Source organism: Pelodiscus sinensis, chromosome 5, assembly GCF_052426305.1.
Source record: "Pelodiscus sinensis isolate ZL-2025 chromosome 5, ASM5242630v1, whole genome shotgun sequence".
Lineage (NCBI taxonomy): Eukaryota > Metazoa > Chordata > Testudines > Trionychidae > Pelodiscus > Pelodiscus sinensis.
In genome coordinates, this window is record NC_143056.1 from 126,280,506 (window position 1) to 126,294,267 (window position 13,762).

General features: G+C 59.6%; 2 protein-coding genes across 2 annotated transcripts; one reads left to right on the plus strand and one right to left on the minus strand.

Annotated features, from left to right (window-relative positions):
- The first annotated feature begins 444 nt into the window (after positions 1-444).
- Positions 445-3,862, plus strand: TMEM216 (transmembrane protein 216). The gene is made up of 5 exons (XM_075928435.2): positions 445-595; positions 1,236-1,337; positions 2,133-2,225; positions 2,592-2,793; positions 3,256-3,862. Exons 1-5 carry the CDS (start codon positions 583-585, stop codon positions 3,269-3,271), a joined length of 426 nt encoding a protein of 141 aa, XP_075784550.1. The 5' UTR covers positions 445-582; the 3' UTR covers positions 3,272-3,862.
- LOC102446070 (fascin-like) lies at positions 2,591-10,284 on the minus strand. The gene is made up of 7 exons (XM_075928434.2): positions 9,878-10,284; positions 8,327-8,576; positions 7,671-7,952; positions 6,267-6,385; positions 5,598-5,754; positions 4,885-5,058; positions 2,591-4,343 (listed from the first exon to the last, which is right to left on the minus strand). Exons 1-7 carry the CDS (start codon positions 10,196-10,198, stop codon positions 4,144-4,146), a joined length of 1,503 nt encoding a protein of 500 aa, XP_075784549.1. The 5' UTR covers positions 10,199-10,284; the 3' UTR covers positions 2,591-4,143.
- Positions 10,285-13,762: the final 3,478 nt, after the last annotated feature.

The following is a 13,762-nucleotide window of genomic DNA, read 5'->3' on the forward strand; positions in this document are numbered from 1 at the left end:
CCACTGGAGCTTTCTTGCACAAGAGAGCATCCACACTGCCATGGGCGCTCTTGCGCAAAAGCACCGCTCGCACATGGCAGTGTGGATGTTTTCTTGAGCAAGACTTCTTGCACAAGAACCCTTGCACAAGAAGAAGCCGCGAGTGTAGCCCTAGCCCTAGTGTGGTTCGCTGTCCCAGGTAGTGGCACTTGGACCACTGGCAGGGAGAGATGAGAACAAGGGAGCTCCACAGCCTCAGCTGGGTTTGCAGCTCAGGGCTCCAGGTCCAGGTCCCCATGGGGGGGGGGGGAGCTACATGCTCATGTTGGGGAGCACAGCGCCCCAGCTCCTGCAGCCAGAGGGCGGGGTAGGGCACGAGACACCCCCCCCCCTTTAAACCAGCACTGGGGGCGGAGTCTTCGCTCGCCTCGGGCTGAGCTCGCGGCGCGGCGCCCGGCGGGTCCTCCAGCACCATAGAGCGGCGGGGCTGAGCCGGACGGAGCGGCGCAGGGCACCGGCCGCTCTGGCCCCCGCACTTCCGCTTCGCCGGCCCGCGTACCCGGAAGCGATGTCGCTGGGTGACAGTTTCCATGGCGATGGAAGATGGCGCTCAGAAGTAAGTGCCGGGCTGGGGGAGAGGAGCGGGGGCGGTTACGGATTCCTCCCCCCTCCCCCTCCCCTCAGGAGCCTTCACCGAGCGGGGGGGGGGGCGGCGCCACGTGACCCTCATTCATGTGGGAAAGGCACGTGACCTCCCCATCTCCCACCCTCGGGGCGGTCCGTCCCCCTCCCCCTCCGCTAGCTGGGGCGCCACGTGACCCCACGTCCCTGCTCTCCCTGGGGCTGCCACATGCCCCTCCTCCGGGGGGGGGGGGGAGCAGGGCGGTGTCACGTGAGCCCCATCGGAGGGGGGTGGCCTTTGACCTTTCCTGGGGGGGAGGGGCGCATGTGTCCCAACCCCGGCACCATGGGGGGGGCACCTGCCTCCCCTTGCCCCACCCCATGCACGGAGCCAGCGCAGGGGTCAGGCCAAGGAGATGGGGGGGGCTCAGGGCAGGAGATGGGGGGGGGCTGGGGGCTGGGCTGCCCCGGTACCAGATTCCAAGGGCACTGGGGCGACACTCACTCACTTTCACCTTTGGCGTTAACGCAGTTCAGGGTCTTCTGGCTTCCTCTGCCCATTTTGGGAGAAGACTGAGGCCAGCAGACTTGTCTGGGGAGTGGCACCTTGCCCACTCATGCTGTTCATCCCCCAGGCCGTCAGCTCTCCTCCACCCCGCTGGAAATCCTGCTCTTCCTTAATGGGTGGTATTACGCCACTTACTTCCTCCTGGAGATCTTCATATTTGTCTATAAAGGTGAGTTCCCTCGGCTGCCATTCCAGCCTCCATCTCAGATCACCAGGGCCATGGAACTGCCTTTAGCAGCAGGGGCTGCTGTCTGGGCTGTGGCATCAGGTATCCCAGGACAAGCCCAGGGGAGTGTCATTTGACTTAAACGCTTTGGCCAGCCCCACTCCCTCGCAGGGCTGCATCTGATGCAGGGTAGGGTTGTAATAGTACAGTAAATTAACCAATAAGCAAAAGCTTATAGGTTAATACTACAGACTACATGCATTTTCTGCCCCTTGCCAGTAAATGTTTTAGCAGGCTGGCCAGCAGCCTGGCTCAGTCCTGGCTTGCACTGGGTCCGGGACCTACCCCCTTCTGGCTCTGCATTTAAAACGTATTAGATGCCAGGCAGCCCGGCTCAGTTCTGTATCAGAGGCAGCAGTACAACGTGGCAGGCAGTTCCCACCTGGCAACCTATGCTGCTGCCTCTGATAGAGACACAGCAGCGTGTGGTAGCAGGGGGCTCCTCGGGAGTGGGGCCAGAGTGCACTGGCTGCCAGCCCCAGCCTGGGGACTATAGAATAGTTGACTAACCGATAGGAACTCATGAGGTTAATCGACTATTTGGTTAACAAATATTTAACAACCCTAGTACAAGGAGGTGTAAAAAGAAGTCATTAACATTTTACTGGGCAAGGACTGGGACCTTTAGATGAGCCTGTCTGTGTCCTTGCTGGACCTCTCTAGGGCTGTCCATGAGACTTGCGGGAAAGTTTGAGGGTCTTGTGCTCCTCCTGAAACAGGTGACTTTTGTGTCCTTAGGGCTGCTGTTACCATACCCCTCTGCCAACCTAGCCCTGGATCTGGTCATGCTCTTCCTCTATCTCGGCATTGAAGTCACCCGGATATTTTTTGGTGAGTGCCTAGGACTAATGGCCAGCTCTGGAACAGCAAGGCAAGTTGCCCAGGCTGGTACCCTGAGTTCAGTGGACTGCCAAGCAGTCAGTACAACTCCCTTTTGTTCACAACTTGGAGATGGATCAGTGCCTAGAACTGGAGAGCTCTTTGCCTGAGCCAGCCAGCCCCCTCGCCCAGACCAGATTGGAGCCAGATCCCTGGAAAGGAAATGCCCTTGTCCCATTCCCAGCCCCCTGCCTGGGGTTGAATTGGAGCCTGTTCCCTAAAGGGGAGAGGGCTGTGTAAACCATTCCCCAGCACTCTGCATGCATGGATGCCTGCAGGGTGGGGAGCGGTTGCCTCACACACTGTGCCATGTGGCAGGCTCCAAAGGGAATTTGTGCCAGCGGAAGGTGCCGCTCTCCATCAGCCTGGCCTTGACATTCCCGGCAGCGGTGATGGCAGCCTATTACCTGCTGCTGCAGACCTACGCCCTGCGGCTGGAGGCCATCCTCAACGCCATCCTGCTGCTCTTCTATGCCGTCGAACTGCTCCTGGGCATCCTCACCCTGGCCTCCTTCTCCAGGTACCCCTCCCCTGCTGCCTCCTGCCTTGGGAGGCAGTGGAAGATTGAGTGGCAGAGAGAGGGGCTGGAGTGCACAAACTGGCTGGGAGGGAGACTGGATCTCAGGGTGAAAACAAGCTCTGGGGCTGGAGCGGGCATAAATAGGGGATGGGCAAAGTGGGGAGAGAAAATGGTGCTGACACCCAAGACAGGCAGTTCCTGTATGTGCCTAGGGATCAGGACTTCTGGGTGCCATTCCCGATTGCCCCTGCTTGTTTCCTCACCTGCATGCCTCTCCTCTGATGGGCTGCCTCTCCCCAGGATGAGGACAGATTCTTGAGAGAGAGAAGCCAGTGGGGTGACAGGACTGCCCAGGGTTGTGAGGGAAGCTCCCCTTAGCCAGAGCCCAGTTCAGGGTGAGGTTGGAAGCTACCGCAGGTTTGCTAGTGATGGCCAGGCTCATTGCTGTTTATCTCCCTCTAGGGTGGACTCGTACTGAGGCTTGTTCCAGGCCAGACAAGGCTACACATTGCCTGGGGCCGGAGGCCACACATTCGCTCCCTACATGGCTGGTCTGATGGCAGCCTCTCAGTCCTTTGGCGTTAGATCCAGCTGCAGCCTCATTCTGCATCAGCCCCGGCCAGGCAGAGAGCCACCGCCGGGGTGCCCAGCGGCTTGGAAAGAGACTTTAATTCACTTCCCAGACCTGGTACCATGTGAAGCAGCCATTCCTTGTGCCCAGGCACCACCCCTATCTGGGGCCATGCCGAGGGGGACAGAAGGGAGGCTGTCAGAAGCTGTCCTGGATCCTGTTCCAGCCCTGCTGGATGGGGGTTAAAGCTTGTTTGAGCCACACCCCCACAGATCATGCCTACACCTGTTGTGTCCTAGGTCAGCAGGGTGTGACAGGGCAGACCTCACCACCCCCACCTCCTTCCGTATCATGTGTGCAGTAATCGAGTGGGAGGTGCTTGCACCCACTCCTCAGACTCAGTGTTATTTGCTGTAGCAGTGACTCTTGGCACTTTTGTCCTCCTACCCCATCCTTCAAATCAGTACTATTTTCCAATAAATATTTATTTTTCTGCTACGGCAGCTGCTCTCTCCTTAGACTCAGGATTCTCCCCAGACCACTAGCAGCCAGCCTGGCAGGCACCCCTTCAAAGCACAGGCACTGGTCTAGCTGGGAGAAGCCTCCTCAGCTCACCACCGTCTCTCACTCCCCAGCTGGTGGCAGCTCAAGCCCTACCCTAATTGCCCTGACCTGCTGCATAGGCAGCAGTGGGGTACAGGGAGGGTAGGGGTGCAGGTCCTGGCAACAGTCAGGCGCTCCGAGTCAGCACAGGAGTTTATTTCAGGGGTTACAGTCCCTCAGTAGCGGAAGGGAGTGGCAGACGCTACATCTACAGCCCCTGCCCACAGGCGGCCCCCTGCCTCTGCCACCAGATACTTGTTGTTGGGAGCCTTCATCACAAGGCAGCTGGAAGAGGCAAACTGGATGATGAAGTCACTGCCACGCTCGCCTGTCAACATGATCAGCCCATCCTTGTCCATGGTCCAGTTCTTGTTCTCTGTGGGTTGCAGGGGGTGGTTAGGGCCTTGTGATTTATGGATCAGGGCAGAGGAGGAGGCATGGCGGGGGGGACCCAGCGTGAAGAGGCACACTTGGGTGCTTGTGAACCTGGGGAGGTACTGCCACAGGGTATTACGGAAGCAGGAGGTGCATGCCAGAGCTGTGCTAGAGTCAAGATGGAGGATTACAGGAGCAGCAAGGGGGTACTTCCCCTCCCCCTCCCCCTGTTCCTCTGAAGTGCTCTCCAGATAGCAAGGGGAGGATCTGAGGTCTTTGGCTGTGTTCATTTGTCTGTCCCCCCACTAATGGGGGAAAGGGTGTTTTCAGCCCTGGCAGGGTTATCCTGAACACAACCCCTTCCAAAATGGGGACACCCTGCCCTGCTGGCAAGAAGCCCTTAGCGCCCCCATCCCCTGTCCTCCCACACTCCAGCCCTGCTAGGGACCCCAGCATCCTCCCCAGTACCCCTCAGCCCCTAGGATCCTCAGTCCTTTGGCATCTCCACAGCCCAGCCCCTGGCAGGGACCCCATGCCCGCACCAATTCTGAAGCGGTAGTGGCCATCCTCAGTGATCATCATGACGCTGGCATCATAGTCCGGGCGGTTCCCATCCAGACGCTGTGTCCCAGGGCACAGCCCCACGAAGCCGAACTCACTCTGCAGGATCACCAACGGCCGGTTCACCAGCATGAGCAGGAATTCCGTTACCTTGCCTGAGGGCACAGATCCCGCATGCAGCATTAGCCCTAGCTGGCCCCACACAGGGCAAGGGGTGGAGGCTGCAGGCCCTGAGCGGAGGCCGAAAGGGCCAAACCTTGGTCAAGCAAGACTGAGAACCCTCCCTTCAGTATATGAACAGGCCCGGGCCTGTTCCCCCTGGAGAGCAGGGCCCTGGAGCCCCTCTGCCCCACCCACCTTTCCAGGGCAGGGAATTGAGCAGGGAGGTCAACACTGCAGTGTGTCCATCACCACCATGGTGGCTGGAAAGCAAGCCCCTGAAAGGCCTGGCTTCTGTGCTGGGCTCCCTCTGCCCTGCCTCCCACCTCAGGGCCCTGCTCCAAAGCCAGACCAGGGGGGCCAGTTAGTGCCAGGGAACTGGGCCGAGATGCCCTGGCTCGCACATGAGCCCTGACTAGCCACTGCACAGGAGGGATGTGTCAGCATTGCTACAGGGCTGGGTGGGATGTGCAGGGCTTGCATTCAATTGCCAACCCCACTCCTTGGCCAGGGGAGCAACCGTTCCCCACCCTACCTGGCAGATCAGGATACACCATCATACGCTGGTTGGGCCTGATGGTCACATATCTGTTCTCAGCTGAGCGCAGCGTCGCCCTCTGCGCCTGGTACTGGAGTGAGAACCAGACGCTCTTGTCCTGGGCACTGGTGCTCACCAGAATGTCACTGGAGTCCTGCAAGGAGGCAACGTGAGGGGTGGGGATGGATGCTGAACCCTGGCACTCCCCCTTTCTGGGGGCCAGGAGCTGCTGCTGTTCCTGGGGTGGGGAGGGGAGAAATCTCTGCCTAGGTCCGGTGTTTGGGGCTACATCCCTCCTCCCCCAGTCCCTGCTAGGAGAGGGGGAGAACATGGCTCTGGGACAAGGCTAAAGAGGGCACTAGCTGAACACAGGAACTGAGGCTCAGGGGCCTAGGCAGGAGGGTTTCGAACAAGGGGGTTTATCACTTTCACGAGCTGGCACCGTGTCAGTGGGGCACTCCTAGAACGGGGAACATTCTAGTGGCTGGGATTGGCTAGCAGGGCAGGGGAGAACCAGGGGCCACCTTGCCCTAGGCTGGCCGTTGTCTGCATCCATGAGTGATAGCGCTCAGAGCAGCACCCCAGCAGCTGGCCACAGCCAACGGTTCTAGCCGTCTCCTCCCATCGCTCGAGCTGTGCCAACCCCTTGGCTCTGGCCGTACTCACCACACCGATGTAGTTGCCGGAGCAGCTGCGAAAACAGGTCTCCTTGGTGGCCTCATTTATCAGCAGCTGGAAAACCTCCGTGTCGCCGACGGCCGTGGCGCCGGCACTAACGTCGGCCCCTGTGGGCAGCAAGAAACGCACAGTAACAGGGCAGGCAGCGTGGTGCCAGCGTGGACCCTGGAGAGTTAATAATGCCCGCCTCTGTGGGTATACAGTGCTGCCCTCTGCTGACTACAGCCAGACCTACTCCAGTCCCTTGGCCTTGTGAAGAGACCCCGGCTGCCCACGGAAGGCAGAGCCCCCCTGAAAACAGGAGCGGAGAGCGGGTTCCAAAGACAGACAGCTACCTGAGGCTGCAGCCAGACAGCCTGAAACCTCAGTGAGACAAGGAGGCACCCACTGAGCCGAACCCTTAAACCTACTCACAATCTGTCAACGCCCAACCCCACGGCCTGCATTCAATACATGGGGCAGCCATGTACAGTGTACAGTGACCGACCCAAAAGTCAACAGTGCAGCACAGACTTCCACATCCCAACGGCTGCAACATCCCAAATTACTTGTGTCCTTGGCAGAGGCCACGAGGTTTTGCTCCAGAATTCAGACTGCACCTGAGTTTAAACACAGATAACCACTGGGGCCAGACCAAGATCAGGGCCCCACTGTGCAAGGGGCTGTACAGACACAGCGCTTGTCCCTGCCCTACAAGTCTCAGTTTCACTAGCCAAGCTGGGGGGGAAGGAGGGGGCGGGATGGAGAAAGGGAGGATCATTATCCCCCACTTTGCACTTGGGGAACGGAGGCAAGGGTGGGAACCTTTTTTGGGTCAGGGGCCGCTGACCCACATGGGGGGAAAAAAATCAGTTGGGGGCCACAAACAAATGAGAAGCGAACAAAACCCTCAAGCCCTCACTGACAAGGCCCCTGACTGAGAAAGACACTCCCCCCGCACACCAAAGCCTAGTGGGGCCCAGGCTAGGAAATTGTGTGGACTCCAGCCCCGCAATGGGGCAGCAGGGGGAAGGGGTGGCTGGAGCACCAGCACCCCAATACTGGGGGGAAAGCCCTGAGCCTCAGGGGCCAGATCCAGGCAAGCCAAGGGCTGCATCTGGCCCCTGGGCCTACGCTTCCCTGCCCTAGAGAGATGAGGTAAGACAGTGACTTAAGCTGGGTCCTACAGGGAGCCAAGAAATGAACCAGAACCAGTCCTGGCCCAGGGCTGCAATCACTGAGCCTTCCGCATGCAGAATGCCCCACAGGACATGGGGCCTGGCTGCCAGGTCCTCCCCTGCTGCAGCACGTGCAGCCCTTGGTGGAGGGAAGGGGAAAGAGACGGCATGGCAGCCACCGCCGCTGGCCAAGTGTCTGGGAGTAGCCCCAGGCCCGGCGGCCGCCCCTGCTCACCTGGCTTGCAGCCGACATAGACGCCGGTGTGGAAGGTGCGCAGCGCCACCTGCGCCAGGCTGGGCTCCAGCACGAAAAGCTCGTCGCGCCCGGGCTTGTCCGTCTTGAAGGTCTTGACGACGGCCTCGCGCCCGGTCAGGTACTTGCCGTCGGCGTCGCGCAAGGCCAGCAGGCCACCCCGCACCTCCAGGCGGAAGAGGGTATGAGGGGACCCCTCGGGCTGCAGCGAGCCGTCGGCGGCCAGCAGGTTCCCGTCCGCGGTCCACAGCCCATACTTGTTCTCTAGCGGGGCAGGGGGGCCCCAGGAGAGAGGGAGAGCCTGTCACTCCGGCATCACGGCTCAGTGCCGCCGGGCTCACGCCCTCAGGGCTGTACGGGAGCCAAGCCGGTGGCAATACCCATCATGGTGCAAGGCCTGGGGGACAGGCACGACGGGCCACCAGGCTTCAGCCCCCTGGCCTCCCCCATTCTCCCTCACACCCCCAGATCCTTCCCCAGTGCCCTGCTCCCCTTCATAATCCCAGCCCTCCCCAACCCATCTGCTCCCCTGTGGCACCCGTCGCAGAACCCAACACCTCCCCCCCACCCTCTCCAAGATCTCCTTAGAAGGCTCCCGTCCCAGGCAAGAAGGGGGTGGGGCGGTCGGTGCGGCCCACCTTTGGGGTTGAAGCGGAGATTGATGATGGCTTCGATCCCCCAGGGCAGGTCGCGGTTGCAGCGAACGTGCCCGGTGTGCGGGTCGAGGCGCAGGTAACGCTTCTTGCCGAGGTTCAGCAGGTGCACGTTGGGGTGCTGAGCCAGCTGCAGGCTCCACTTCTCGCCCTCGCTCACCGCCTGGGCGAAGCAGGTGACGTTGTCCTCGGTCCCGCCCAGGTAGCGCTGGGTGAGCTCACACTGCAGCGACACCTGCCGGGAGGGGCAGCCTGTCAGTGCCAGGGCGGCAGAGCCGAGAGCCAAGTCAAGAGGGGCTGGGGCCCAGCAGGCCCCAGGTGGACTGGAGCAAGTGGGACATGGAGGAAGGAAGCTGGTACTGCCCCACCAGTCAGGCTCAGGAACCAGGCAGGCCAAGCCAGCTGGAAGAGGACCCAGGACTCTCAATCTGGAGGTTGGCCCATGTAGTCCTCTCCCACCTGCAGTGCAGCATGGAGGCCCCGGTGGCACCCAGCTCCCTGCCTTCCAGGGGCATCTGCCAGATTCTCCCCCCCCCCACTTCCTTGACAAGGCAGAGGTGGGAAACCCCCAGGGCCCATGTCTCAGGAGAGGGTGTCTGGGCCCCGGTCAGTGCTGACACATGAGCATTGAAGGCTCCTTTGGTCTCCCTGCTCTTCAGGCCCCGGCTCCATCGCACCCATGAGCGGGGCCTGCGTAACCCCATCATGCCCTTGGCTCCACCTCTACCCACACCCAGTGCCTTGCCCATGCCTGGTCCCGGGGCTCCCAGCTGCGGCGTGGGAGGGATGCGGCTCCCAGGGTGAGGTGCCTACAAATTGTCTGCCCCGGGCCCCTCAGCAGCCAGCCCCTGGGAAGGGTTATGGTTGCTCCCAGCCCCTGCTGGACTCCAGTCACTGGCCTGGAGGCAAAAGATGCCTCAGAGCACCCAGTCCCCTCCAGCCAGGACCTTGCACTGCAGGCACAGGAAAGGGGCATTTCTGAGGGGCCTGTCCCACCCCCTGGCGGCTGCAGGAGCTGAATAGACACAGGCCGAGTCCCCCTCCCCACCCACACTGCAAGGGGCAGAAGCTGGGGGTGACGGGGCACCACACAGGGGGTCAGAATGATACCCCCCAGCCTGTGTGGCAGTGGCCCACGGCCGCTCTCTGAGCCGGGGCGGCGCCATACGGCAGGTGGCCAGAGCAGAGAGCAAACTGACCTGGCAGCCAAGTTTGTCTGCGCTCCCCCTGCCCTGCCTCCGCACATGGGTCCCCTTTGAATCACACCAGGGCAGTGATTTGCGGGGAGCCCCCAGGCTTGGCCAATACCACAGGTATCCTTTGCTTGCCGGCTTGTGCCTACCCAGCTTTGTCAGGGTGGGGGGACATAATGGGGCTCTGAGGAATTGCCCATGGTGGGGGCTGCACCGTCCGGCAGCTCGCAGCAGCTGCAGGAAGTGGGTGGGCAGCCTGGGGCAGTTGGTAGGGGTGGCTCACACCTTTCCTGCGGCACCAGGCTCAGAGCTGGAGCTGTGGGGGCTATTCGGGGATTCACACCTTGCCATCCGGGTAGTACCGCAGCAGGAAGAGGGCACCTGAGCCCGGGCCCTCCTGTTCGCAGGTGACTTTGCCGTTGGGATCAGCCGCCAGGAAGCGCTGCAGTGAGCTGATCAGATGCACCCTCTGCCCCCTCTCCTCGTCCTGCCCGGCTGCCCCGGCCCCCTGCGGGGACACGAAGCGCAGCACCCAGACCTGGCGGGGCCGCAGCACCAAGCCCGTGGCCACCACCTGGAAGCGGAAGGCCTCAGCGCTCAGGTACCGGTGAGCAGCATTGATAAAGCCACAGGGCAGTGAAACCGGCACAGTGGAGTCAGCCATGGGGCTCTGATCTCTTACTCCCTCCACCTAGGCTGCTCTGTGGGGCTGGTACTGCTCAGACACGCCCACAACAATGGGCACCAGGCAACTAGGCAATCACTGCATGGCCCCACCCACCACAGCCCCACCCTACTTAGCCCCACCCACTCCACAGCCCCACCTGTATTCTACTAGCCCCTCCCACTCCACAGCCCCACCTGTATTCTACTAGCCCCTCCCACTCCACAGCCCCACCTGTATTCTACTAGCCCCCCCACTCCACAGCCCCACCTGTATTCTATTAGCCCCTCCCACTCCACAGCTCCACCTGCACCCTATTAGTCCCTCCCACTCCAGAGCTCCACCCCCAGATGGGGATGATACAGCCCAGACACCCCACAATTGGCAGCAGGCAACTGGGCAGACACTGCCCAGCCCCCACCCTATAGCACTAGCCCTGTTCACACCATGGCACCCTCCCCACATGATGAGCCCCACTCAGGCTCTTACGGCTGTTCCCCCACCTCACTCAAGGATGTGTCACTCACAGAACAGCATCCAAAATGGAGGGGGCCACATCCAGGCTCCGTCCCTATAGCCCAGGGGGATGACACACGTGCTGGTAAGGGCCTTGCCCCAGCCCAACCCGCACCCCACATCAGGAGCAGAAACCCACCAGCAGCCTTTGACTCTGACCCCAAACACTCCTAGGCTAAGCTGGGGCAGGGTGTCCTTGCTGCCCTTAGGCCTATGGGCGAGGGCCAGGAGATGGTGAGAGTGCACATACCACTCCAGGGACCGCGTCTCAGACTGCTCCCCTCTTCCTGCAGGCTCCAGGGCACCTCTGCACCAGCCCCAATTCCTGGGGGGCATGGAAAGTTGGGGGCCCAATAGCCCCCCTCAGAGCTATGGCCCCAGGGAGATGCTGAAAGAGGACAAGACTGAGCCTTCACAAGGAAGGGCTGTAGAGCACCAGCAGTAGCAGCCCACGCCCTGAGATGCCCAGCATAGCCAGTCAGTTCAGGGAGAGTTTTGCCCAGGAAAGAGTTCGGAAAGGGCAGTGGCTTGTGTGATGGGTACCACGCAGGAGCCACTGGCCAGCCTGTGTCATCCTCAGCGTTCAGGGCCCCGTGTCACGTGTGACCCAAACGTCCCTCAGCTTGAAGGTATCACCCCCTGGGGCCCAGCCCTGCACGCCACAGCCCAGGGGCTGTCACGCTGGGGTCAGGCCGAGCAGCCCTGCACCTCCCTTGTCCCTCTATTAGCTCAGAGGGACTGGCCTTTTCTCAGCAGAGGATTTGCATTCAGTTTCTGCCTCAAGTCACTGGGGTGTGGAAGGGTCTCACTAGGCCTCAAAATCCCAGCTGGCCTGGGCAACTGACCCATCTTAGCAATTGCTTCTCTCCTTGCCTCTTCTTCCCCAAGACCCTGCTGAGGGGTCCTTGAGCAGGGCCAGGACTATGGGCAAGATGTGCCCCAGAGGCCAGATCCAGCCCACGGACTTCATCTGGTCACTTTCTATTGATATCCTGCTGCCCGTGATACTGAATTTCCAGGCGGTGGCTCAGGCAGCAGGATCCTATTTAACTGGCTCCTGGTTGCAGTGCTACCCCAGCTGGGGCTAGAGCCGTGAGCCCTTCAAATAACTGCAGCAACCCCAGCCAGCTGCCAGGCAGCATGATAGCAATGGGCTGGGAGCGGCAATCCTTTGCTGTGTTTTTAATTCCAAGCCTCTGGCCTCAGACAAGTCTGGAGGGAGGCTAGTCCCCAGGCGCTGTCCCTTCCAGGGAGAGGGGGTGTGCGCAACTGGCCCATAACCACACACCAAAATTCATTAAGTGGCCTCACCTGTGAAAATTACTGCCCACCCATCCTTGAGCATGGGGAAGGGGGCTGCCCACAGCAGTCAGCAATAGCCATTGAGGGGCCATCAGATCAAGCCTGACATGTAAGTCACAGGTCACCACCACCCTAGCAGAATTCCCCTTCCCCGATAGCTTGGATCCCCTCCCCTCTTCCTGCAAGCACACATCACAATACGGTGCTTAGTTAGCCCAGAGCCAGTTCATAACTGAGACCAAGGGTCAACCTCTAGTGCAGGGATGCCAGGCATCTACAGGTGCCAAGAGACATCCTTGTACAGAGTCTCACCATAGCAATTCAACCCAGGAAGGGCTAATCATGCCCCACTTAGTCCATCAGGATTGGTCCCTACAGTGCGTCTTCTGGGAATGTGTCTCTAGGGCGTTGGTTTTAGGTGTCTTCAGGGCTGGGGTTTCCTCTCACTTCCCCTGGGAGATCATTCTGCAGATCTCACCTCTGCGTGATCCTCTCCCTAAGGGAGTCTGGAATTAGCCTTCTGTCCCACCGTGCCAACACTCACCCTTCTCCACCTCACCTTAGCTGCCTCTTGCCAGAAAGCTGCCTCAGGGAGGGATCAGAAGAGAGATTCTTGAGGGAGGAGTGTGTGGAGATTTGAAGCGCTTTTTAGGTTACCTGATATTTTGCATGGCTCTTCTAAACTTGATGTCTCTTGCACCCATTGCAATAGCCAAGTTTCAGCCCTAACCAAAAACTCTGAGCAGCAGCCAGGAAAGGCAGGTTTTTGACTAGGACCCGGTGAGGCAGAGGTGTAGGAATCTGTGCGTCTCAAATGATGCAGGATGCATCTGTGAACTCCAGAGCACCACCACCCCACAGGCGATGAAGAGGAAACTGCTCCCACCTGCAGCAACTCCAGTGATAGAAAGTTCTACACATTATAAAAAGCCATCACCTAAACCTTGTTAATTTCCCAACCAAAAAACCCAGGAAGGTTGTAAATGAGCCACTCGGATACCAGAATGCAGCTGCAATCACTAAGCTATGTGAAACTCAGGAGACATGAAGATAGGTTAAAAAGGTTTGACTGGCATTGTTTTAGAACACTGTAGTTCAAAGAAACTGAAGCCAGCGATTGTGGAAATTCTGTAAGGTAGAGTCACCAACCGTAACAGTGTCCCCAACCACTATCCACAACTAGGGGCCAGACCACCAGCAGCCGGCCAAAGCCAGCCACTGCCATGGCAGCATGAGACAAAACTTCACATTACCCTGCACACGATCTATCCCCGAGGTGTCCAACACACTAGCCACATGTGGCTATTTGGCCAGCTGAGTGTGGCTCATTTGCCATAGCGCTACTGCTTCAGAACTCATTGGACACCCTGGATCTGTCCAATATCCTGTCCCCATCCACTAGCAAGAGCTCTGCCCATCACCCTCCCAAAAAGCTCCAAGGACCCCCAACAATGTAGTGCCAAGCCTTGGTCAAGTTTCCCTACATTCTCCACGAACGTGCAGGTCACCATCCCTTGATCCAGGGGGCTAGAGCATCAACAGAACTCTATTATTGTAATGCCAGCTCTGAACAGGGATGGCAGCTGACAGTGGGAAAGTAGCCGGGGAGGGAACAGTAACGGAAGGTGAAAGGAGCAGTGCCAGTTGACATGTTCACCTCAGTGACTCTTTCCAGACTCTGGCATTTACGTTTCTTTCGGAACCTCTGACTTGCCGGTTTGGGATTATTTTAACCTTAACTCAGCC